This window comes from Gymnoscopelus microlampas (assembly GCF_963454915.1).
Source record: "Gymnoscopelus microlampas genome assembly, chromosome: 1".
NCBI classification, from domain to species: Eukaryota; Metazoa; Chordata; class Actinopteri; order Myctophiformes; family Myctophidae; genus Gymnoscopelus; species Gymnoscopelus microlampas.
Genome location: NC_139962.1, coordinates 58,475,301 through 58,502,742, shown reverse-complemented (window position 1 = coordinate 58,502,742; position 27,442 = coordinate 58,475,301). Strand labels below are relative to the sequence as shown.

The 27,442-nt window shown below is 41.7% G+C and overlaps 1 protein-coding gene across 1 annotated transcript in view; it reads left to right on the top strand.

Moving 5' to 3' along the window:
- The first annotated feature begins 1,480 nt into the window (after positions 1–1,480).
- Positions 1,481–27,442, top strand: part of cgnl1 (cingulin-like 1) — an 84,923-nt gene continuing 58,961 nt past the window's right edge. The window contains exons 1-6 of the mRNA XM_084064974.1: positions 1,481–1,606; positions 8,417–10,308; positions 11,319–11,413; positions 16,946–17,054; positions 18,226–18,327; positions 20,145–20,293. Coding sequence (XP_083921100.1) covers positions 8,470–10,308; positions 11,319–11,413; positions 16,946–17,054; positions 18,226–18,327; positions 20,145–20,293 — 2,294 coding nt within the window. The 5' untranslated portion in view covers positions 1,481–1,606; positions 8,417–8,469. The remainder of the gene's footprint in view (positions 1,607–8,416; positions 10,309–11,318; positions 11,414–16,945; positions 17,055–18,225; positions 18,328–20,144; positions 20,294–27,442) is intronic.

Sequence of the window (27,442 nt, the reverse complement as noted above, 5' to 3'; positions counted from 1 at the left end):
CACAACATTTTCAGATGGGGGTCCGTGGCCAAATGTATATCAAAGGGGTCCTTGGCTTGAACTACACAGATGCATTTTGAATCATAATCACAGAATCAGGTGCAGCAGAAGTGAAGCAAACTGTGTGTTGTGGGTGGGTGCGCCTTATTTCTCTTCGCATTTGTGCTTTTAGTTTTTTACGCACATATTCTTTTAACCAACAGGTTGGTAAGTGAGGTGCTGGAGGCTGAGTCCCCCTACTGTGAGGGGGGAGGTCGTTGGGGGTCAAATGTCTAAGAAATATGCAGTGCATTTTTTAGTTTTCTTGAACCAGTCAGACTCATTATTATTATTATGAGTGCTAATCAAAGTTGCCAGATTTTGCGAGAGAAACAAGCGACCAGGTCTATGAAAACAAGCCCAGGCTACATGAACACTTTAGACCTATATACGCAGCCCTACAGTAGGCCTACATTTGAAAATAGCAGATCTACAAGCTCACAAGTAAGCTTGTAGGTCTGCTATTTTAAAAACAAATTGGGAAAAAAAAGTGACATCTGAAATATTGAAACATTTTAACGACACAAATCTGGTACGGGGGTCCTTGGTACAAAATATTTTCAGATTGGGGTCTGTGGAAAAATACATATTCATTTGGGGGTCTTCGATATGAAAATGGTTGAGAACCTTAAACAACATTAGGAAACAAATCCCAACTACACTTTAGAAACAAGCCCCAATATGCAACTACTTTAGAAACAAGCCCCCCCCACCCCCCCAAAAACAAAACTACCAATTACAAGCAACTTTACATAAAAACACGCCCAAAGTTGCTTATAATAACTTTACATAAAAACTTGACATAAAAAATAACTTAAATAACATAAATAATATACATTTTCATAAAAACAAGCCCAAGATTGCTTATAATAACTTTACATAAAAACCTTACATGAAATAATGACATACATTTTTTTTGTATATATGTTTTATTTTTCATGCTTTTCTTTGTACATAGTGGTATTTTTTCTCTGTATTTTTATTTTGACTTTTGAACTGTTTGGTTGCTACTATATATGTCTATGAAATTAATTCAAGGACCCCAACGGAAACAAGTCCTCAAGAATGTTTTTGGTCGGAGCTTTTAGACAAAAGTATTATAAATGTAACTGTGTTGTTTTACATTCTTTTGCCTAATAAACATTTCAATTTCAATCAACATAAATAATAACTTTACATAAAAAACAAGCCCAAAGTCGCTTTTAACAAGCGGACATGGCAACGCATGGTGGGAGGGTTCTGGGTTCCTGTGAGTCTGTTTATAATCCCTCGCAGGACGGTGTCCCGCGCCAAAAATAGCAGACCTACAAGCTCACAACGCGTCGCGAAGCGACGCGTTGTGAGCTTGTAGGTCTGCTATTTTTCTTGCTGAGGGGACGCTAGTAGGCGGAGCTACGGCTGGCGTCGGGCGTCTCTCTGAACTGTAACCATTAAACTAAGTCACTAAACAAGAGCAAGACGTACAAGTTAATACTTAAAAAAAAACTACTTTTGGGTTAATTTAACCGTAAAACCTTTTATTTCTTTATAAACTACGTAGCTTGAAGACAAAAACCAAGCGTTCCTGGTGAGTAAAATAGTTTTCATGTTGTTGTTTGGGGGTCAAACTCATTCATATAATCCTCCAGAGATGATGCGACCATAAGAAGTGGAATAAGAACTGCTAAGAACTGTACAAAGTTTAGGTTTTTACACCAGAGAATATGTCACTGTTAGGAGAATTTAACTTGTCGTCTAAAGTTGTGACTGATTTAATTAGAAGAAGCGCAAAGCTTTGGGGAATATTATTGTGTTATTATCTTTTTTTTTAATGCCACCTGTTACACAGACAGAGTGTGTATGGATGGGACATGGAATGGAGCCCAGCGTACTGTAACTGCTCTATACTGTCACTGATATAAACTGTACATTTTACCTGTGTTATGATTATGAATGTGTTCACTACACTACACTACACTACACTACACCAGTGGTTTTCAACCTTTTTTGGGTCAAGGACCCCCAAATTGACACATATTAGCCCAGGGACCCCCATTTGAAAAGATATGCCAGGGACTCAACCATTTTGATTCCTTGGGGGGTCCCAATCTACACAGCAGTATCATCATCAGTGTTCACGTAACTCTGAGAGTAAATGGAACCAAATATTTGGTTCCATTTGTACACTCTCAGAGTTACAGACACACAAGGTTTCATTTGGTTACTAACTGTTCATTTGTCGGGGGACCCCCTGGAACCCCCTCAAAGACCACTGGTGGTCCCCGGACCACTGGTTGAAAACCACTGCACTACACTACTCACAGCAGGGGTGGAAAGAAGTACATTTACTTAAGTACAATTTTGAGGTACTTTTACTTGATTGGAGTATTTAAAAAAAGTTGTTCTCCACTTCATCTCACAGTCAAATATTAAACTTTTACTCCACTGTTATTTGAAAACATTAGTTACTAGTTACTTTATTATTATAACACATACATTAACCACTTCAAGCTCTGTATACATTTTGGCCATTTGAAAATGGCACATCTATATAGATCTGCTATTTTCAAAAGATTTGTATACATTTTATACATTTGAAAACTTGTGAAATGGGACATTCTGCATAATGAGTACTTTCTACTTTTTGTACTTTTAAGTAAATGTTGATACCAATGCTTTTGTACTTTGTTTTACTCATTAAGTACATTTTGAATTCCGGACTTACTTGTAACAGCAGAGTATTTCTACATTGCAGTATTGATACTTTTACTCAAGTAAAACATTTGAGTACTCTTTCCTCCACTGAGACACACACGCACGCACACGCGCAAACACACACACACACGCACACGCACACGCACACACACACACACACACACACACACACACACACACACACACACACACACACACACACACACACACACACACACGCACACGTCAGCAGCACTGAATATCTTGCAGCTGGCTTTTGAACACACCCACCTACTTGTTTGTTTTGAATATTTCTAGCTTATCAATATTTATAGGAAACATATTTCTTTGTGCTGTTGTTGTAGTTATCATTGTTATTTAGCAAGTCCTTTATCATCTGTACAGGTTGCATTTCATGTCTCTATAGCTCCAAAGCTTGGCTAAAAAGGCTTAGACAAACAAAACAAACTCTTTTGCGTTTGGACTGGCAAGAAGTGAATATTAATGGTGTCACATGGGTGCAAATGTTTGGCTCACTTTGTCAGGAAGGTTACGTAGTCGCCATGTCTTGAACTTATGCTTTTAATGCATTTTTTGTCATGTCTTTTCTTTTCTTTAAGACAAGACATCAGTCTTAGGGGCAGATATTAGGAAACAAGTCCACTTCTTTCTCAAAGTCGGGTTCAAATGGACCCTTTTCAGTCCGTAACTCTGAGAGTGTACAGATGATACCAAATGGACCCTTACGGGTCCATTTGGTTCCATCTGTACACTTCTCAGAGTTCAATAGACACTGAGGATTTTAGAGTGTAGATGGGGGTCGCAGAAATAAAGAATTGTATCAACTGGGGGTCCCTGAAATGCTAAAGTTTGAGAATCACTAGAACTAGTGTGTGTGTGTGCACAAACATGTGGTCAGTGAGGATACCCCCCCCCCCCCCCACCTCACCTCACCTCACCCCCAGACAGATCAAAGGCTGGGCCTTGACGTTATGACCTCTGCTCGGTGCTGACCTTTGCTCTGACTGGTGGAGTCTGTGAGATGCTAGTTTGTGTCAGAACAGAGATTCATTCAACCTGTTTCGTTTCAAGGCAGGACCCTCAGTATGATACACTTGTTTGTTTTAGCTCTTGCTCATTTGATTTTCCTATTTTGTCTCATCTGTTTAAGAAAGTAGCTGATATATTGCACTTTTACCTTAGCGTTAGGTATACTCTTGGTTGCTTGTTTTAGAAGAGAATGCACTTAAGACTTCTGGTGATTAGTAGTTTCGTTCCCTACCTATGTTGAATGCACTTATTGAATGCACTTATTGTAAGTCGCTTTGGATAAAAGCGTCTGCTAAATGACTGTAATGTAATGTAATGTATCGTTGCTGTCGGAAACCTCTCATCTCCATATTCTAACCTTTTTTGTGTTTTTTTTCTCTCGTAAATTAACACCCTACTTGATCATACTACGGCGTAGGCCTGTCCCCGACTAAGGATTTCTATAGTCGAATCTGATTGGCCAATATTTGCCTATAGTCGACTATTAGTCGACTAATGCAAAAGAAAAAAAAAACTTGGTTTCTCCCAATAAATCATGATGTATATCCTATTTTTGGCAAACTATTAGTTAATTAATATAACAAACTAGGCCAATCTCTCAGTCGAAAAAAAAGCAAAGTTGAAAAACAAATATATATATATATTTTTTTTTTACTAAGAGATTGACAGTCGACTCAGACACCCCTCGACTGATTAGTCGACTATTCGAATAATCGAGGTCAGGCCTACTACAGCGTCACACAAAAGCATCAACGGTAGCTTTTGATACTTTTGAATTTTAACCCTGAAAAGTAACAGTTTTGGACATACAAGGTTTCGAGACTATATGCGTTGATATGCTCCTCGACCATTCGATGAATCAAAAAAGTAATCACTAGCTGAGTCACTAAGAAGCTAATGGATAAGCTGCAGCCCTATTATAATGGTAGTTAATGGAGAACAGAGCACAGAGGAGGGGTTGGCACAAGTGCTTCCTCCCTCGCACTGTAGAAGACAATGGGAGGAAAACAGTTGCTTAACACACCTCTGCGTCCCTGTGTGTTAAACACATGTACATGTGATACTAGCCGGTGAAAGACCCCATTGTTGTTGTCCTTTAGCTTCATTCTGTTCTGCAGAGCACCGTTTTGTGTTGACGGGGGACTTTATCAATTGTCCGTTTTATAGTTTTTCACCTGTTCTGCGTAGGTTGGAAACTATGAAGCATTGGGTCTTCTGAGTCATCTGTTGGAGTCAGACTGCAGATAGCCAAAGGTTTAGAGGAGGAATTTAGCTTTTTTTTCCCCCCCTGGCATGGCTTTAAAGCTCAATTCTGGCATTAACCCATTCAATCCGGGAACACATCTGTGTGACTTAAGATTTCTTGGCTATTAAAAAATGGCAGATCTACAAGCTCATAGCGGCGCGATATGAGCTTGTAGATCTGCCATTTTTGATAATAAATAAATCGTGAAAATGTGTGCAAATCTTTGAATATAGAATATTTCGAGATACATTTTTAACTCAAATCTTTGCTTCTTGGGGTCCCTGGAACAAAATATTTTGATATTTTGGTAATGCTTCAAAATAGTCCAACCAACATCCGAACCCTTTTTCGTCCGGACAAACAAAGTTCTGAGAGACCCATCCAAAGTTGTCAATGACGTTTTGGAGTTATTGCGCTTACCCCTTCAAAACAAAGTTTGGATATTCCGACCGAATATGTAGCTCTTTTAGTCTATATTTATCCCTTAACCACTTAAGGTGGGCAGGGGGGTGGGCAATCATCTCTTTTTTGATCTGCCAGGTCGGCAGATGAGGGTGATCAAAATTTGAGTTGCTTAGAAATAACCATTAACCCATTAAGGCCTGAGGCCGATTCAAAAATGTTTTTTGAAAAAAAAACACACGATTTTTCAAAAATAGCAGATCTACAAGCTCATAGCGCGGCACTCTGTGCCGCGCTGTGAGCTTGTATATTGCCAGCCTATTATATGCCAATAGCAATCGCCTATTTTCGCTATTTGTTGCACAACAAAGAATAAAGGGCCTATATACTTTAGTAGCGAAAATAGCCGATCTACATGCTCAGTATAGGTGCTATTTTTGCTAATCTTGGCAGATGTTCACCCGTAATGACATATACCCAAAACAGGGAGGCCAGATTGAAAGTGGTTTTAAATGTCAACGATTGCCTGAGGTTTGCCTCATCCTGCTCAATTCTAAGGTGAATCCGGGGCCCTGCTTTAGTTTTAAGTCTTATCTTTGCCCCACTTCCAGACCCATCACTATTTATCTTGCATTGTAACACGTGGTGAAACAGGGCATTATCAGCCAGGCAAACAGGAACCAGTGAAGAGGCCATTGTCCACGGAAGCACATGGCGGGTGCTGATGTGTCTTTTTACGGGCTTCCTATACATAAACACCTTTTAAGAATAGTGGCTGGTCGATCTTGATTGCAGGTATTATGGTGATGAATGAATCCCTATTCTCTGTTGTGATGCACTTAGGTTTAACAGCATTACAGAGTATCGCCGGCTGCTGACTCAATGTCACAGTGGTGGTTTCGTTTTGGCTCCCAATTATAATAAATTATACATTTGAATACATATGGTTAGGTATAACAAAGATACATTGATAAGATAAGATAAATAACAAAGTGACAATTTCCCACGGTACACTGCACCATCTATAGGGGCCACAAATTACAGTGTGATTTACAAGGATCGGCTGAGTGCGAACAGGAGACACACAGGCATGCACGCAGTGGTGTATAGTAACTAAGTACATTTACTCAAGTACTGTACTTAAGTACAAGTTTTGAGGTATATTTTACTTTACTGGAGTATTTACAATTTTCAGTACTTTTACTTCTACTCCACTACATCTCAGAAGCAAATAGTGTACTTTTACTCCATTGCAATTATTTGAAAACTTTAGTTACTAGTTACTTTGTAGATTTTGATTATTATTACAAAACGTACATTAACCACTTCAGCCCTATATACATTTTGGCCATTTGAAAATAGCCGATCTACAAGCTCACAATGCGTCGCGATGCGACGCATTGTGAGCTTGTAGATCTGCTATTTTCAAAAGATTTTTATACTTGTGAAATTGGACATTCTGCATAAAGAGTACTTTCTTTTTTTTGGTAGTACATTTTGATACCAATACTTTTGTACTTTTACTCAAGTCAAATTTGAATTCCAGACTCTTATGTAGAGTATTTCTACATCACAGTATTGATACTTTTACTTAAGTAAAAAATGTGAGTACTTTTTTCACCACTACACGCACACGCACACACACACACACACACACACCCACACCCACACCCACACCCACACCCACACACACACGCCAAGTCGCCAACTCTAAATATGGCAACAGCCGAAATGATTCAGTGTATGAGCTCTTTAACCCCCCCCCCCATTTAAACTATTTAAAAGCCTTTGTTCTGTACTGTAAACAGTCATCTTGGTGTAACCGTGTCTGTTACTCACCTACTTTATCTCTACCTGTTTCTAGACACCTGATCATATGGGATGTTTGAAACAATGTGCTCCCATGCTGACTCATAGGTTTGTTGTGCAGACCGACCTGCTCCACCTCCTACTTAGAGGGTAGTTCATTGACTCTCTGTTCAGAGAGCTCCACGGAGAGAGCCGCTCACTAAACAAACAAAGCCTTGGGTACATATAACAAAATAATAATAATATTAACCCATTAAGATTGGGAACGCGTCTTGTGTGTCATTTTAAGATTGCTTTGGGATATTCTAAAATAGCAGATCTACAAGCTCATAGCCGCGCTATGAGCTTGTAGACATTGCCGGCCCTAGGATTTTCGTGGCCCTAAGCAAGAATTTTTTTGGTGCCCCCCCCCCCCAAACACCCCCATTATAAAATCATTGTCATTTTTTATTGCATACTAAAATAATAACACTAGTTGTTGGATAGGAGATACATGACATACTTACAATGTGAAAGTAAAAAAAACAAACTTTTTTTTCCTTCTTTTTTTTTGTTGTGGCCCTAAGCGACCGCTTATGTTGCTTATGGCAGCGGCCAGCCCTGCTTGTAGATCTTTGAACGTTTCATTCAGGCATCCACCACAGTGACCAAAGCCAAAGCAAGACCATATCCTTAATAACTGTGTACTTTCCAACATTTTGAAAATAGATGATCTACAAGCCCAGAACACAATGCATTGTGGTGCGATGTGAGCTTGTAGATCCACTTGTAGATCCGCTTGTAGATCCACTATATATATATATATATATATATATATATATATATATATATATATATATATATATATATATATATATATATATATATATATATATATATGTTTGACTTTGAACATTAAAAAAATATGTGTTGCCCAAATTAGGGGCGCCAGGTTGAAAGATGTTAAGGAGTGTGTTCAATAATGGAAATAATGATGGAAATATGACATCTTTCTGTTCATTTCATCCACCTGTTTTCATACAGATGAATGGAAACCATTCTAACGTTATGCAAAAAGAATTGCAATTAGCTCAAATAACTGCAATTGTGTAATAATTATGACAGGCCTGGAAACATCTGTTGACAAAGAATCCACCGGCAGAATCTCATTTCTCACTAATAATAATAATAACAACCAATCTCTATTTCCCTTTGCAGAGGTGGTGCCACCTACTTGAGGGAGAGGGATTGATTTTCCTCCTGCATTCCTAATGGAGTCCTACAGAGTGAGCAGCATTCCCAACAGCGGCCTGCAGCGAGGGTACACGCAGACCCACCCCTCCCGCCCGTCCTCCAGGTCCCACAACGGAGCCGGCTCCTACGGCCTCAGCATCCGGGTCCAGGGCATAGACGGACACCCCTACGTGGTTCTGAACAACCAGGACAGGGGCCCTCAACCCCACATAGACCCCAACAGCAACGGCTACGTAGACGCAGAGGGCTCTTTCATCGATAACTACCACGAGTATGATTTCCGCGGAGCCAAGGGGTCCGGTGCCACCAGCCCCTTCACGGAGTACAGGTCTCAGACTAACGCGGCGCATCACGGCGGCCCTCCTCACAACGGAGATTCCAACGGGAGGAAATATTCCGCGCCTCTGAACTTCCAGCGGCACCCGGAGATCTTGCAGCCTTACGATCCGGAACGCAACTCTCTGGCCATCGACGGGTACCACAGCCTGCCCTCCTCTCGGCCTCTCTCCGCGGCGGCCTTAGAGACCGACGATGACCTCCTCCTCCTCCAGCGAGACTCCTCTCCTCCCGTCTCCGCCGAGGAGGTGTCCCACGCCAGGCGGTCGAGTTTGGACCAGAGTCAAGTTCCCGCTCCGCAGGAGCAAACAAGACCCCTACCCAAGAGCCAGCCCGAGACGGCCCCGTCTAGGCCTCAGGCCCAGCTGGCCGAGCCGCAGTCCTCGCCTCAAGCCCAGCCTTCTCCCCCGGAGACCATGAAGCGTCAACAAGTGCAACACGCTCCTCCACAGAGCAGGCCTCAGGCCAAGGTGGCACAGCCACAGACCAAACGCCAGAGCAGTCCACCTCTGTCCAAGCCGGTCCCTAAACCCCAGCCACAGCAACAACGGCCCGTAACGCCGCCGTCCCGGCAGCAGCAGCGCTCGGCCCCGTCCGAGCCCTCCGCCGCGTCCTCCAGCCCCACCGGCGAGCGGAACAAGCCCTCCTCCCGCGGATCCCCGAGCGCCGTCAGCAGCGCCGGCTCCAGCCTGGAGCGGACGCGCCGCGAACCCGACGTCCTTCCCCTGCGCAGGACGGACTCCAGCGGGCCGGTGCTGCAGCAGACGACCTCGTCGTCGTCTCGCTCTCGCCACTCGTCCTCGTCGTCCACCAACACCACCAGGGCCCTGCAGGACGACTCGCTGGAGACGCTCTACGCCGAGACCATCAACCGCCACGAAAACCGCCGCTACATCCCCTTCCACCCCGGCACGGGCCGAGACATCGACACGGGCTCCATCCCCGGCGTGGACGAGCTCATCGACAAGTTTGACGCCGGCGGGAAAGACGGCGCCGGCGGCCAGCAGCGGCGGGGCAGAACGGGCGGGCGGAGGAACAGGCTCAACGCCGACGACAGGAAGCGCTCCCGCAGCGTGGACAGCGCCCTGCCGTTCGGCCTGCGGGAAGGGGCGTACATGGACGAGTTCAGCCGGCGCCAGGGCACGTCCGCGGAGCACGTGCTGCGGCCCTCGCAGCTCCGCATGCAGAAGATGGTCGGCAGTCAAGACTCCTGGGCGTCCGCCGTGGAAGGGAAGAGCAGCGGCTCCAGGGCCCCGGCGTCCGGTGCCAACACCAGCAGCAGCGCCCCGGGGTCCCCTCAGAGCAGCACCGTCTCTAAAGGCGTGGGTTCCATCCAGGGCTACAAGAAGCCGCTGAGTCGCTCCTCTACTCTACCGCCCGCCACCGCGGAAGGCCAGGGAGGTGGCGCTGCCTCCTCCTCCGCCCCCGGCAAGGTTGTGACGAATGTGGCGTCCACCTATCTGGCCAAGCCCTCCTCCTCCAGTGCAGGGAAAAAGTCTGGCACGGAGGTAGACGCTCAGGTAAACACACTCTAGACGCGTTCTGTGTTTTGTCATCATTTTTGCACAACGTTTTAACCCATTAACCCATTGAGACCTGAAGCCGATTCTACATGTCTCCTAAATCTCAACAGTTTTCTGAAAAATGTATGTTTCTATATGAGTGGTGCTCAATCTTTTTCATGTCAAGGACCCCCAAAATGATATGTATTTGATTGCGGACCCCCATCAAAATATTTTGTTCCAGGGACCCCAAGAAGCAAAGATTTGAGTTAAAAATGTTCGCTTAAGAAATATACATATTTCAAAGATTTGCACACATTTTCACGATTTAAAAAAAATAGCAGATCTACAAGCTCGTAGCGCGGCACTCGGTGCCGCGCTATGAGCTTGTATATCTGCTATTTTTGAATAGCCCAAAGTGTAAAATAATGCTTTTTAGCTGAAATCTAAAAATGACACAGTTCCAGGTCTTAATGGGTTAAGACCTGAGGCCCATTCTACAAATGCTTTTTAAATCAGTAGTTGTCAAACGTTTTCGTGCCACGGACCCACACAATGATACCTATTTGGCCGCGGACCCCCATCTGAAAATGTTCTGTGCCAGGGACCCTCAGAAGAAAAGATTTGTGTCCATTTCTTTTTTTTAAATTATTCAACATTTTTCAAACACTTTCAAGATCTTTCAAAAACGTTCAAAAATAGCACATGTACAAGCTTGCAGCTTGCGTCACAAAGTGATGCTCTGTGAGCTTGTAGATCTGCTATTTTTGAGAACCATTGTTCTAAACCACCGTTCTAAATCCTAAGAGTTTCCTGAAAAACTGACACAGATGCTTTCCTGGTTTTAATGTTGTTGTTTTTTATTTTGACATTTTCTTTTACAATCCCTTCACATTTTTATCCCCCCCCCCCCCTTTTCCCCATTTTGTTTCTCTGATTATTCTTCCGGATGTTATATTCATATCAGAATTGGTCTCAGTCCTCAGTTAGTGACCTCCAGCCTTCTGCTCATTTCCTGTTCTATCCAGGTGACACCTGATCTGCTGAAAGGTCAGCAGGAGCTTTCACAACAAACACACGAGGAGACGGCAAAACTCATTCTGTTCAATTACCTCAAAGACGGGTGAGTAGCCGTCTCAGAACTTTCCCCTCGTTCTTGTCACTTGACATTTAAGAAATGCATGTTGACGTCCTTCTCTCGCAGTGACCAGCCTAATGGAAATGAATGTAAAGACATAAATATAGCATACCATGAAAAGTCACAATTTGCATCTTGGCGCTCAAATGTATACTGAGGGGCTGTGTTATCTCTGTCAACATATTTACAGATTTTGTAGTAAATAGCAAGTTGCCTAGGTTGACAGAAACTCATTTTAACCCATTGAGGCCTGAGGTTCCGATTTTGCAAAATGTGTTCTAAATCCTAACGGTTTTCTGAAAAACGTATGTTTCTATATCAGTGGTTTTCAATCTTTTTCATATCAAGGACCCCCAAAATGATATGTATTTGGCCGCGGACCCCCATCTCAAAATATTTTGTTCCAGGGACCCCCAGAAGCAAAGATTTGAGTTAATGTTTGCTTTAAAAGAATATATATGTTCGAAGATTTGCCCACATTTTCACGATTTTTCAAAAATAGCAGATCTACAAGCTCGTAGCGTGGCACTTGGTGCCGCGCTATGAGCTTGTATATCTGCTATTTTTGAATAGCCCAAAGTGTAAAATAATGCTTTTTAGCTCAAATGAAAAAGTGACACAGATGCGTTCCAGGTCTTAATGGGTCAACTCATTTTAACTTAACTGAGTATTATATGGTGAATAAACTATCCTAGGGGAACATTATTGAATTATTATGAGCTCCTCATACCCCAACTTACTACAGGATAGCCTAAACACACATATCACCAAGTTACACGCGAGGTAATGGATTCTCCTTCTCCGACTAACCATATTGTGGGAGTGTTTCGAATGGTCTTTATCTGAACTTGAACTGTTTGTGATAAAAGTGAAAGGAATGTGCTCGGCCTGCCCTCCCCATCCAAGCTGTGAGCCGTCTGGATTTTGTTTCCTGGCAGAATCTCTCTGTCTTTGCCTTTCTCTTCATTGCACACACACGGTGAAATGAGTGAGGGAAAGGCTTTGTACTTTGTTGATAGAACTTTACACTCCTGAAACTTGGTACGGAAGACACGGAAGCTGGATTTAATTTGAAGTTAAATGCAATGACATTTTGTGTTTTTTTGTGTGTTAAATCCATCGATACCGTGTATCCGGTTGAGCAACTAGTTAATGAAAGGTGAGGCTTCCAAATCGCCCTAATAGGCGTATCGGCCTATGTATCAGCTTGACTGGCGGCTGTATCGGTGACTTTCATTTAGCGCTGGGAGTCTTGAGAGTTGTACTAGTTTTAAAGGGATATTTCACTTTCAAAAAAACTTTTGGTCATTTTATCATCTACTCAGGCCTTTGTGAGCCCCCCAGACAGTTTTTAAGTTGCTCGATTTAGTATTTAGACATTTGATATTCATTTTATCAGACACGCCCCCTTCCTATACAAACCCAATGTAACTTCAAACTACATTTTAACCATGTTAGATCCATCGAAAACACCCGTCCTCGGTTCTGGTGACTCACCCTGCCCTCCTAATGCGTGAGGGGGCCGTGTTTTTCTGATTAATTTTTTCATTTATTTTATTTTATTTTTTTATTGTATTTTATTTTTTTCATTTTCTCAAAAAAATATTAAAAATACATGAAAAAAGTAATTGATAAAACACGGCCCCCTCACGCATTAGGGGGGCGGTATGAGTCACCAGAACCAAGGACGGTTGTTTTTGATGAGTCTATCATGGTTAAAATGGAGTTTGAAGTTACAATGGGTTTGTATAGGGAGGGGGCGTGTCTGATAAAATGAATATCAAATATCTAAATTCTGAATCGAGCAACTTAAAAACTGTCCGGGGGGTTCACAAAGGCCTGAGTAGACGATAAAATGACCAAAAGTTTTTTTGAAAGTGAAATATCCCTTTAAGTCTACATTCCATATACAGTAGCAGTGAACTATCGTCTCTGTCGGGTGGAAACCTCATGTGTCCAAAACTGTTACTTTTCAGGATTCAAATTCACAAGCATCAAAAGTAGCAGATCTACAAGCTCGAAACGCGTCGCTTCGCGCCGCGTTTCGAGCTTGTAGATCTGCTGCTTTCGATGCTTTCGTGTGATGCCGAAGCATGATCAGGTAGGGCTAGTATAAGGCTAACATATGGAGATGTGAGGTTTCTGCCCGACAGCAACGATATGAAATGTCGGCTTAGTACAGCGATTCTCAACCTGTGGGGCCCGTGAGGGTATTGCAAGTGGGCCCCCAAATAATTGGTAAAACAAAACAAATGTATTGATACTATAACATTACTATAAAAAGATGAATGTAACAGAAAGAAAGAAAAGTCATGATATTTCTTTCTTTAAAACCTTGAAGACATAGTTTTCGCTGTGACACCGAAACGTACGCTAGGAACTACGAACGTAACGTTTCCACTGATGAGCCCAATCAATTGTGTTGTAGGCTTGTGTTCGATTGTGTTCAGGCCCACTCATCTGACTCATCTGAGTGACATTGACGTGTTTCGCGTGTTTTACCGCAATGGCGCAACGTGCCAATGACGTGTTTGACGTGTTTTTGAAAAAAAAAAACGTTCAGAACCCAAGATATCATCATTTGAAGATTTGCTGCTCCATTCACATCCTGTTTAACTTATCACTGAAAAAGGCTGTATCTCGGCTCCTGAGCACTTTTTTTTACCATGTATTTTTTTCAATGTTATTATGTTATTTTCAAAAGGAAGACAATTAACGTCAACAAGGTCCAATGACCTCGTTGACATTTGTGAAACCACACAGTGCAACCCTCAGTGATTAGCACCCATCAGGGGATCGATTATACTGGAGATAAATATTCTGTGACTGCTTGAAAAAGGTATAAGAAAAATTGAAAAATTGCTGGCACAAAAAGGTTTGGGAACCCGCTGCTGTTTCTTACATTCCATAAGTGAGCCGTTAGTCAGAGTGGAAGGGAGCAGGAAGAAGCATTTTTTTTCTGGGTGTGTCGGGTGACACAGGTCAGGGAGTCACAGGACAAAAGGAAAGGAAACACAGATGGAAAAGAAACGCAGCGCGACTCAAACGGAGCAGCATTCCCCCGGGCCCCCGGCGGACAAACATTCAGCAGGGCCGCCGGGGTTATGGACGTTTAACCCATTCAATCCGGGAAACGCATAATGTGTCCTTTGGCTATTTTTTGGGAAAATCGCTAAAATGTGCGCAAATCTTTGAATTTATATATTTTTAAAGCGAATATTTGTAACTCAAATCTTTGCTTCTGGGGGGGGTCCCTGGAACAAAATATTTTCAGATGGGGGTCCGCGGACAAATACATATCCTTTTAGGGGGGTCCTTGACATGAAAAAGTTTGAGAACCACTGACAGCAACATAGGTTTTTTTTTTTTTTAAACTGGATTTAGAAGACATTTTGTAGAATCGGTCTCAGGTCTTAATGGGTTAATGAAAATCATCTGGAAGTGGGGGAAGCTTAAGGAGGGGTTTTGGCTTTCTGTGTCGGCATCGGAATTCATTGCAATAATACACTGTCAATGGTTGCTGTGTCTCCCCATAAGTCTTCCTTCTTCCTCTTGTGTAAAAAAAGGCGTCCACTGCACGAGACCAAAAAAAAATCGTGTTTGTACGTGAACTCTATTCTGGGGTGAACAAGGAGATCTACAAGCTTGCGGCGGTGCGGCGTGATATTGTAGATCTGTACGCTGTTTCCTTCGAAGAGATTATGGTGTAGAGGGTGGGGGGGGGAGGAGCGGGCCGAGTATAGAGCCCTGGGGTGTGCCGGTGAACTAAGTGTAGGGTTTAAAGTTGTTAAACTTTTAAGTGCATGGGTCAGACTGGTTTTCTAAGATTGTTTACGCCGGAAATCGACTATCATGACACTACTTGACCTCTGATTGGTTTCTTTGCAGTCACAGATATACAGTTTCTATTCATGGGTTCAACCACCCCTTGCTGTATTAAGAGTGCCCACTACTCTTATTAGTTAGGATGGGTAAATGTACAGGGACAAATACTCCAACAACAAAAGGAGACTACATTATTATTATTTATTATTATTATTATTATTAATACATGTATAAGTTGTTTTTTAATGAATAAAATTGGGGCGGTTGTATTTTGTCTCCCTGCTCGTCCATTGAGACATTTAGATCGTGTCAAAGGTCACGACTCACCCTAGACACAGGAGTTGACAAGCAGGCATCAGGCTCTATCAGCTCAATGGTAAAAAAAATCAGCACTTGAGCAGGTAAACCCGGTTCAAATCTGGGGTGGAAGAGGAAAGCTTTTAAGCTATATTTTATACTTTTCACATTTATATTCCCTTATTCCTCTTTGCCTGGCCTACTTGTTGTTAACTAGTTGTGCGAACGCTTGTTTTATTGTTGTATTGTTTTATTGGATCTTGTTTAGTCGATACAATTATTCGTTTTAGCTCTTGCTCATTTGACTATTTTGTCTCATCTGTTTAAGCAAATAGGTAGCTGATATATTGCACTTTTACCTTAGCGCTAGGTATACTCTTGGTTGCTTGTTTTAGAAGAGAATGCACTTAAGACTTCTGGTGATTAGTAGTTTTCGTTCCCTACCTATGTTGAATGCACTTATTGTAAGTCGCTTTGGATAAAAGCGTCTGCTAAATGACTGTAATGTAATGTAATGTATTATATTTATATTTTATACTCTACATTTTTGAAAATCTTTGAAACGTTTTGACAGTTTTTTGACATGCTAAAAAGAAAATGGTGACGCCAGGCTGAAAGCTCCCGGGTAGTAAAATAGGTCTCAAGTCCCCCCTGTGCTCTTCCCCTTCCATGTGCCCCATAGTTAATAGATGGACGTAATGAGGCCCTGTGTGAACTTGTGAAGTGACACATCAAAGCACTGTTATCCAGCCTGACCCTCTCTGTATATAGGCTGGGAAACAAGTTGCCTTGTTCCCCCCCCAGAGCAGCTAGTACAGGGATTAGTCTATGATCCCTCTATACGTTTGAGCTCGAGTATTTAACCCTCCATTAGCATTGTGTGTGTGTGTGTGTGTTAACCCATTGAGACCTGAAGCCGATTCTACATGTCTCCTAAATCTCAACAGTTTTCTGAAAAACGTATGTTTCTATATCAGTGGTTCTCAATCTTTTTCATGTCAAGGACCCCCAAAATGATATGTATTTGGCCGCCGACCCCCATCAAAATATTTTGTTCCAGGGACCCCCCAGAAGCAAAGATTTGAGTTAAAAATGTTCGCTTTAAAAATATATATATATTCAAAGATTTGCACACATTTTCACAAATTTTCAAAAATAGCAGATCTACAAGCTCGTAGCGCGGCACTCGGTGCCGCGCTATGAGCTTGTAGATCTGCTATTTTTGAATAGCCCAAAGTGTAAAATAATGCCTTTTAGCTCAAATCTAAAAATGACACAGTTCCAGGTCTTAATGGATTAACATACGCGTTTGCCTGCCTGTCTGTCTGTGTGTGTGTGTGTGTGTGTGTGTGTGTGTGTGTGTGTGTGTGTGTGTGTGTGTCTGTGACTCTGCAGAAGCGGCGATAACGACGACAGTACCAAGCGAAAGGCCAACCTGGTCTTTGAGAAGATCCAGACGCTGAAGTCGCGGGCAACGACGGGGAGCGGTCAAGGAGACAACAAAGTGAGAACACGGTGTTTCGCACAGGACACTGTACAGCCACAAAACACTTTAAATGTGTGACCGTACTATTTCAGACAGAGGCTGTAGTGTGGTGAGAGCATGCAGGGTGTTTACTCTCCACTGTCAGACATCAGCATTTGAAGCATTCTGATAATGGGTCAACAGAATGCAGAATTACAATGCTGCCAAGTTATGTTATTTGAGAAAATATGATATTGTTGCTGTCGGACAGAAAACTCCAATCTCCATATTTTAACTTTTTGTGTTTTTTAGCGGTGCCAACCGCTCTACGTTTGACTTTGTCCGTATGTCCGTCCGTCCGTCCGTATGAGCACGGGATGAGCACGGCAAAGAAGCAACACATACAAACACACGCACAAACACACACACACACACACACACACACACGGACTTGGAGATTGCCTATGCCATCTCTCCTCTCATTGGCCACACGTGCCACTGGTTATCAAAGAGGGGTCCAGGGACCCCCAGCGTATGTTATGTCCGTCCGCCCGTATGAGCACGGGATGAGCACGGGATTTTAAACAGCTATAACTCCAGTTTGCAGCATGCCACCAAGTCCAAATTTGGTATGTGGACTTAGACCACCAATAGGGACGACCATGAATTGCTGAAGCCCCGCCCCCTCTGTCTTCCCATTGGCTGGCCTTTAAACAGCCATAACTCAAGTTCGCAGCATGCTACGGAGTACACATTTTGTACATGGACTAAAACCACCAATAGGGACGAACTGTAATTAGTTAAGCCCCGCCCCCTCTGTCTGCCCATTGGCAGGGCTTTAAACAGTCATCATTCCAGTTTGCAGCATGCTACCAAGTACACATTTGGTAAGTGGACTCAGACCACCAATAGGGACGAACTGAAATGAGTTAAGCCCCGCCCCAAAGGCACCGCTTCCTTCACACAGGGTGTGATTTTTTTTTTTGTAAATTAACGCCCTACTTGATCATACTACAGCGTCACACGAAAACATCTGATTGGTCCAGCAAACTGCTGGACCAATCATTCAGCACCAAGTTTCTTGCGCACGCTGCCAGTAGGCCACTCACACACGTAATTCCACATAATCTGTTTAGTTGGTTTTTTTTTAATAATTAACTTCCATTTGATTTATTCTGAACGGATCACTAATGTGTTTTTTCTCTCTCAGTCTCCTGACACGGCCGTCCAGACCAAAGCCTTGCAGGAGCAGAAAGCTGAGCTGGAGAAGTCGGTCTCACAGATGAAGAAACAACTGGAGGAACAAGCCACGGTAATAACACCATGACCTCAAACCATCTAAACCATAAAGCCTACCACAGTGCTTCTCAAACTTTTCTCAAACCCAAATTGACACTTAGTAGACCCCCATTTGAAAAGATATGCCAGGCAGGGACCCCCATAAGAGAAGATTTTTTTACGGCTCTAATAGTGACTCTCAACCATTTTCATTTCAAGGACCCCCAGTTTGAGGCTAGGGACCTCCATTTAATGGCATTTCTATCTCTGGGACCCCAATTTATATTGTAAAATCAATGTTAATTTTACTCTGAGAGTGTGCAAATGGAACCAAATGGACCCTAACGGGTCCATTTGGTTCCATTTGTACACTCTCAGAGTTACAGATCCATAAGGGTTCATTTGGTTCCTAACTATCATTTAGCTGGGGACCCCCTGGAACTCCCTCAAGGACCCCTGGGGGTCCCCGGACCCCACTTTGAGAACCAATGGCCTAGCATATACAGTACATAATCATTGCACGACCCTTCTCATCAGTCCGAAATGTCTTTATTAGAATAACCCCTTCAGATGAACCTCAAGTGTCACTGTCTAAAGCCCCGATTTATACTCGGTTGCGCGCTGTGTCGCACAACAAAAATAGCCGATCTACAAGCTCATAACATGTCACGCTGCAATGCGGGTGTGAGCTTGTAGATCAGCTATTTTCAGTGCGCGAGACCCGCCACGCGACAAATTATAAATGTAGTCTCTGGTCTGGCATGAATTGGTTTAGATTAGCACTTTGTTTACCATCTTTTCTAAGAGGAATGGATTCCATTGATGCTAATTGCTCAGTATGGGGGAACATACATGATTAACTCACAGGAATGCTGAGAGAAAGACTAACCTCACCTACAGTACATGGGTTGTTACTGTGTAACCTGTGTGTGTGTGTGTGTGTGTGTGTGTGTGTGTGTGTGTGTGTGTGTGTGTGTGTGTGTGTGTGTGTGTGTGTGTGTGTGTGTGTGTGTGTGTGTGTGTGTGTGTGTGTGTGTGTGTGTGTGTGTGTGTGTGTGTGTGTGTGTGTGTGTGTGCGTGTGTGTGTGTGTGCGTTTGTGCGCATTCATATTTATTTCTGCTGTGATAGGCCTGTCACAATTATTAAGTAATCGCCTAATAATCGCAATGATTTGAAATCGTCATAATCGTTTCCATAAATGTTCATATATTTTCAAACATTTACAACAATTGTGGAAATAGCGGGTCTACAAGCGTCGCGATGCGACACGTTGTGAGCTTGTGTAGCGCGGCTATTTCCACTATTAATGTTGTATTTTATTTTATACAAAGTTATTAAGTATGTCAGTCATTTCTTTGTATATTTAGGTCATTTCTCATATCAGCCCTGTGCAATCAAAGCCTTAACACATTGACTGCCAAGATCGAGTTAACTCGATTTTAGCAAAAAAAAAATGTTTTCACTTTTTTTAAAAACTTTTTTTTTTTTAAATTTGACCCAAAGACCAAGGAGATATGGATTTTCGAAGATCTTTACTCTCATCCACTTCCTTGTTAACTTAAAACTTTAACATTTTGTATCTCGGCTCCTGAGTACTTTTTTTTTTTTTTTTCATTGAAAAATCTCTGGCATGAATAACAATAGGCAGTGAAAATAATTCAGGCAGTCAATGTGTAAAAGCCAAACAGAAAATGAAATTCCTATTCACATATTCCAGTGTTCAATCAATGACAAAAAGAAAACACTATTAAATCGTCATAATCGCAATCGTTTTGTGTGACAACGACGAATCGCCCATCGTTTCCAAAATGTTCACGACGGTGACAGTCCCTAGTTACTGTGTATTACAGAGTCAGAGGGGTCTTTCGGAGACCCAGGGGAAGATGACCACGGATCTGAAGGACCTGGAGCGAGAGCTACAGCGGAGCGAGGAGGGCTGCTCTCGTCTCAAGGACAAACTGTCCAAAACAGAAGCCGAGCTGCAGACGACACTCGAAGAGTAAGTGGAATAACCCCCCCGCTCTCAAAGGGATGGCTTAATCCATTGATACCGGGCGGGAACGCACCTGTGTGTCATTTTATAGATATATCTTTGGGGCTATTCAAAAATAGCAGATCTACAAGCTCATAGCGCGGCACCGAGTGCCGCGCTATGAGCTTGTAGGTCTGCTATTTTTTTTTCAATCGTGAAAATGTGTGCAAATCTTTTTGAATATATATGTTTTTTTTTTCAAAGTGAGAATTTTTAACTCCAATCTTGGCTTCTGGGGGGGGGTCCCTGGAACAAAAATATTTTGAGATAGGGGGTCCGTGGCCAAACACATATCTAAAAATGTTTTCTAAATCCTACAGTATGTTGCTATATCAGTGGTGCTCCAATTTGTCATGTCGTGGACCCCCAAAATGATATGCATTTGGCCGCGGCGCGGACCCCCATCTCATTTGTTCCGGGGAACACCCCAGAAGCAAATATTGGAGTTAGAAATGTTTGCTTTAAAAAATATATATGTATTCAAAGATTTGGACACATTTTCGAGATTTTTCAAAATATTGCTCTCTACTCGTATGAGCTTGTATATCTGCTATTTTTGAATAGCCAAATAAATCAAAAAAAATGACACAGATGCGTTCCCGGTCTTAATGGATTAAAGACCAGTGATCTATGACAGGTCAAGTCTCTGCAATAAGCAGTAGTGTGTGTGGGTAATCCCCCTAGCTTTGCTTTTAACCCATTAAGACCTGGAACTTTGTCATTTTTAGATTTGAGCTAAAAAAGCATTATTTTACACTTTGGGCTATTCAAAAATAGCAGATCTACAAGCTCATAGCGCGGCACTCGGTGCCGCGCTATGAGCTTGTAGATCTGCTATTTTTGAAAAATCGTGAAAATGTGTGAAAAACTTTGAATATATATATATTTAAAGCGAACATTTTTAACTCAAATCTTTGCTTCTGGGGGTCCCTGGAACAACATATTTTGACTGGGGTCTGCGGCCAAATACATATCATTTTGGGGGTCCTTGACATGAAAAAGATTGAGCACCACTGATATAGAAACATACGTTTTTCAGAAAACTGTTGAGATTCAGGAGACATGTAGACTCGGCTTCAGGTCTCAATGGGTTAAGGCTCACTCTGAAGAAGTACTTTATCTGGAAAGTTGACGGTACAATTTCAAGAACCTACTTGTAAGGATGTCAAAAAATAATTGGCCCACTAGCGTTGGGGGCTCCCAAGGGCAGCCAATGTCTGTCTGTCGGTCCATTCATTTTCAAACAAGATATCTTGAAAACGGCAGCCTCGATTGCCATGGGATTTGCTGCTGTGCACCTTCTTTCTTCCCCAGAGGATGAATCCTAGTGATTTGGCCATGGTGACTCCCATGGCCTTCGCTCAAACACTACCCTCAGCCTATAAGGTTCAAAATCGAATGGGCAGATTGCCATACAACTGGCCAAGTGCATTCATGCTCCCTGGAGGATGAACCCTGATTATTTGAGTGATTTAAAGGGCTTTTCCTCTAGCGCCACCTAGCGTTCTCTGCCCAATTTTGCCCATTTTAAAACACTAATTTTCATTTTCATCTGCTCAGGCTTTTGTGTGCACTCCAGACAGTTTCTAAGTAGCTTGATTTTGTTTTTAAGTTGCATGATTCAATATTTCGATATTTGATATTCATTTGATCAGACACACCCCTCCCTATATAAACCCGTTGAACTTCAAACTTACCACATTAACCCATTGATACCTGGAACGCATCTGTGTCACTTTAGATGTCTTTGGCTATTCAAAAATAGCAGATATACAAGCTCATAGCGCGGCACCGAGTGCCGCGCTATGAGCTTGTAGATCTGCTATTTTTTTTAAATCGTGAAAATTATTTTTTTATATTTTTTTCCGAAAAACTATTAGGATTTAGATTTTTTTTTGAAGCGGCCTCAGGTCTTAATGGGTTAACCACATTAGACTCATTGAAAACACACGTCCCTGCTTCTGGTGACTGATATTGTCCTTCTAATCTAATGAATGGGGAAGACCTTCATTGTTTCCATTACTTATTTGATGCATGAACTTCATGGATTTCATGCATGGACTCCTTCATGCAACATTACATTACAGAAAATATTAACATAATGAAATAACTAATGGAAAAATCATTCATCATTGCCCGGACTATGGCCATATGTCTGTGGCTAATGTAATTGGACTTATGACAATGCGGTTTGCACTTTTTTTTTCATTTTTTTTTTTTTCACTTGAGCCATGTTGCACTTTCAGGCAGTTTACGATAGAGTTTTTAATAGATTTTGTATTTATTTATTTATGCAGCTTAGTTTTAACACAGTTTACATTTAACGATGCATTTTTAACATCTTAACCCATTAAGACCTGGACGCATCGGTGTCACTTTTTCATTTGAGCTAAAAAGCATTATTTTACACTTTGGCCATTCAAAAATCGTGAAAATGTGTGCAAATCTTGGAATATATATATTTTTAAAGCGAACATTTTTAACTCAAATCTTTGCTTCTTGGGGGTCCCTGGAAAAAAATATTTTGAGATGGGGGTCCGCGGTCAAATACATGTCATTTTGGGGGTCCTTGACATGAAACCACTGACATTTGTAGAATCTGCTTCAGGTCTTAAAGGGTTAACTTGAGACTATTAGCTGCTGTATTGGTGTTTAGCTCACAATGAATTTCACGTGCCTTTTATACTTTGTAATTGGTATTGATGACGATAAAGTTGAACCTTGAACATTGAACCTTGAAGGACAATATCAGTCACCAGAAGCAGGGACATGTGTTATCAATGAGTCTAACGTGGTTAATGTGGCGTGTCTGATCAAATGAAGATCAACTATCTAAATATTGACTCACGCAACTTAAAAACTGTCTAGGGTGCACACAAAACCCTGAACAGAAGTGTTTTTTAACCCATTGAGACCTGAGGCCGATTCTACATGTCTCCTAAATCTCAACAGTATTCTGAAAAACGTATGTTTCTATATCAGTGGTGCTCAATCTTTTTCATGTCAAGGACCCCCAGAATTATATGTATTTGACCGCAGACCCCATCAAAATATGTTGTTCCAGGGACCCCCAGAAGCAAAGATTTGAGTTAAAATTTTTCGCTTTAAAAATATATATATTCAAAGATTTGCACACATTTTCGCGATTTTTCAAAAATAGCAGATCTACAAGCTCGTAGCGCGGCACTCGGTGCCGCGCTATGAGCTTGTAGATCTGCTATTTTTGAATAGCCCACAAGTGTAAAATAATGCTTTTTAGCTCAAATCTAAAAATGACACAGTTCCAGGTCTTAATGGGGTTAAAGTGCAATTCCCCTTTAAACCCTCTATACTTTGCTGACAAGGGTCCCCCAGGGGTCCGTACTTGGTCCGTTCTTTTTTTCCCTCTCTACACCAAATCTCTTAGCCGAAAATAGCTGATCTAGTCGGCCTATTTTTGCTCAACGTTGGCTTATTTTAACAGAGAATGCCATGCTCATGCTCTACTCTGGTTCCTCTTGTTCTGCTTTTCCTGTCTGGCGAGTTCACAGTCCGGTGACGTTGGTGTGCGACCAGGAAGTTTGTCTTCCTAGATGACATTGTCAGATACTGGCTTGTGAGCATTTCAAACTGGGCTGTTTTGTAGGACGTTTCAGACGTGTGACAGTTGGGACGTTTTTGACATTAACCGGACTTAACCCATTGAGACCTGAAGCCGATTCTACATGTCTCCTAAATCTCAACGGTTTTCTGAAAAACCTATGTTTCTATATCAGTGGTGCTCAATCTTTTTCATGTCAAGGACCCCCACAATGATATGTATTTGGCCGCGGACCCCCATCAAAATATGTTGTTCCAGGGACCCCCCAGAAGCAAATATTTGATTGAGAAAAATGTTTGCTTTAAAGATATATGTATTCAAAGATTTGCACACATTTTCACGATTTTTCAAAAATAGCAGATATACAAGCTCGTAGCGCGGCACTCGGTGCCGCGCTACGAGCTTGTATATCTGCTATTTTTGAATAGCCCAAAGAGTAAACTAATGCTTTTTAGCTCAAATCTAAAAATGACACAGTTCCAGGTCTTAATGGGTTAAGGATTTGTAGTTGTAATTATACATTTTTGCCTTTCCAGATCTCAATTACTGCACAAATACACACTGTAACATGAAAATAATAAGGGGATATGTCATTAAAAAAAAAAAAACTTTTACACTACACCAATGAATGTGTTCTAAAAACAAAACAGTTTCATCCAGGGCAGTACAGTGGTCTACAGTATCCTCATACAATGGAATATTAGTGTGGGGATTTTTTGAATTGATGTTTTCAAAGCACACCATTGGACAGTATGAATCCAGCTCCTCCTCCTACCCAAGGTTCAAGGTTTCTTTAGTGTTACATCTTGTGCGCGACGGGCACATACTAAGAGTACAGTTATTTGTGTTCTTGTTCGTCAGACATTGTAGCAGCAATAATAGTAATAATAGTAAACATTTATACAACAACAGGGAGAATAGCTGGGCCCTGTATATGTACTGTATGTACCCAGTAATGCAGTAGATCCCGCATTGTTTGACTTCCCTTATCTGGATCCATCTAGTTTCAACCTTAGGTTATGATCTCTACTGCCAATGTTTTTGCTCTGGCAATACAATACGTAGTCATATCATGAGAAGTGCTATTGTAGGGGGCCCCCACCCAGCAAAATCAACTCTCCTAAATTAACCCATTAAGGCCGGGAAGGCGGGATACGCATACTGTGTCATTTTAAGATTTCTTTGGGCTATTCAAAAATAGCAGATGTACAAGCTCGTAGCGCGGCACCGAGTGCCGCGCTATGAGCTTGTAGATCTGCTATTTTTTGAAAAATCGTGAAAATGTGTGCAAATCTTTTGAATTTATCGTTTAAAAAAAAAAAGTGAACATTTTAACTCAAATCTTTGCTTCTGGGGATTCTACAAATGTCTTTTAAATACTAACAGTTTTTTTTGAAAAAAACTATGTTGCTATAATATCAGTGTTTCTCAAACTTTTTTTATGTCAAGGAACCCCAAAATTATATGTATTTGGCTGCGGACCCCCATCTCAAAATATTTCGTTCCAGGGACCCCCCAGATTCAAAGATTTGAGTAAAAAAAAATATATATATATATATTCAAAGATTTGCACACATTCTTTTCCAAAAATAGCAGATCTACAAGCTCATAGCGCGGCAATGAGTTTGTAGATCTGGAATTTTTGAATAGCCCAAAGAAAATCTAAAAAGGACACACAGATGCGTTCCCGGTCTAAATGGATTAACTTACAGAGCGTCTAAACTGTTAGTGGAAATAATTATTAAGCAAATAACATATCATTAATGGCCTTGTCTAAACACAAGCATTACTTCACTTGGAAATGAAAGTTACTTTAGTAGGTCATTGTGACCTCGAATGCTTTTATCAGGTTCAGCCAGTGTGAAGGTTGTAGTCAAAGGTATGAAGGTTTAGATGAGGCGTTTTCCAATACCTTCTGCTCTGAGGACCCCAGGAGGTTTTTCTTGTCATGTTTCTGTGTGATCATCATCACAGGTCAACATTTCTCCATCTCTCAGATTAGCCTAGGGCACGTTTTAGGTGGTGTCCCTTTTTTTATCGGGTTGCAAAGCACGCTGGTCTAAGAAGAGACTTGAGTCTAGTAGTCAAGACTTTCTCGACACTTTTTCATCATTGGCTGTCCTTTAAGCCAATGGGGATACTTTCCCATACTCTGAACGGGCATTCTCGCCCTCCCAACCTATGGTACTAGACACACCTCTCGCCTCAATGGCAGTGTTGCCAGATTCTGCAAGATAAATCGGAGAAAACAGAAAGCAAGCTGGTATACATGACTGAGTCATGTCTTGTTTTTATGTCATTGTAATCAGTGTGAGTGAAGCTTTTTGCTCGCTTCTTTTGCACTCTATATGCCAGTTTATTCCCCCAATGTCCAATCGGATGAGTCTAACCTTTTAATTTTAAACAGCATCTCCCCCTCCATTACAGGCAGATTAAGTACCCCCTGCCTGGCCGTTTTAGACATGTTTAGTTTAGTTTAGCCTTGTTAATCATTTTAAATGTAGCTGTCAGCCAAAAAAATCTCTAAAAGGGAGTGACAGGTGATTATCTGGTTGCCGCGCAACATCAATAGGAAAAGTCACTGCAAGCCATTCTGCTTTGTAGACTGCACACACAAAAAAAGGCAGCCTACGTTTTGAGTCATGCAAAATGCATCCTACAATTTTACAACTTAGGCATTTAGCAGACGCTCGTATCCGGAGCGACTTACAAGTGTGAAATCAGAGTAAGCATGAACCCTGGTCAACAAAACGACAGCCTGGGTAAATAGTCACATAAGTAGAGTGCAAAGAGAACAATGTAAGTGCTTCAAAGAAAACTAGATTAGCCGGTAAACAGCATTCTGTCTGGTACTAAAGACTTCACACAGTCTCCACTCTCCAGTATGCATCTGTATTCCAGTCCATAGAATGGTGTTATAGTACATGTGCGATGATTTGTTTGTCAAGAAATAATCCCCTCTGTGCTGTGGTGAGGAGACAATGTGATTGGTCAGTTAGTTGGTCAGTGTCCAGGCTTTCCTTTTTGTGGTGTCTGGGCCCTGATGTCCAGACTTCAATTCAGAGGAGCTTTATTGGCATGAGAAAACACACGTTTTACATAGGTTTACATTGCCAAAGTACTGTAAGTGTCAAAACATAATAGAAACAATGTAAGAAAAAAATAAGGAAAGTATGTACAGTTGGCTATGTCACATTGCGATGTTATATACTTAACTATGTATACAATAGCTTTTTGAGATAAATGGCAGCTATCTTTTGCAGTCACTTTTGGCAGCAGCATTTTTTTCCAGAGAATTAGCTTCTGGTCAGACTGAATTAACCCTTTAAGACCTGAGGCGATTCTTACAAATGTTTTCTAAATCCTAAAACAGTTTTTTGAAAAAAATCCAAAAAAAAACAATGTTTCAAGATTTTTCAAAAATAGCAGATATACAAGCTCATAGCGCGGCACTCGGTGCCGCGCTATGAGCTTGTATATCTGCTATTTTTTGAATAGCCAAAGAAATCTTAAGTGACACAGATGCGTTCCAGGTC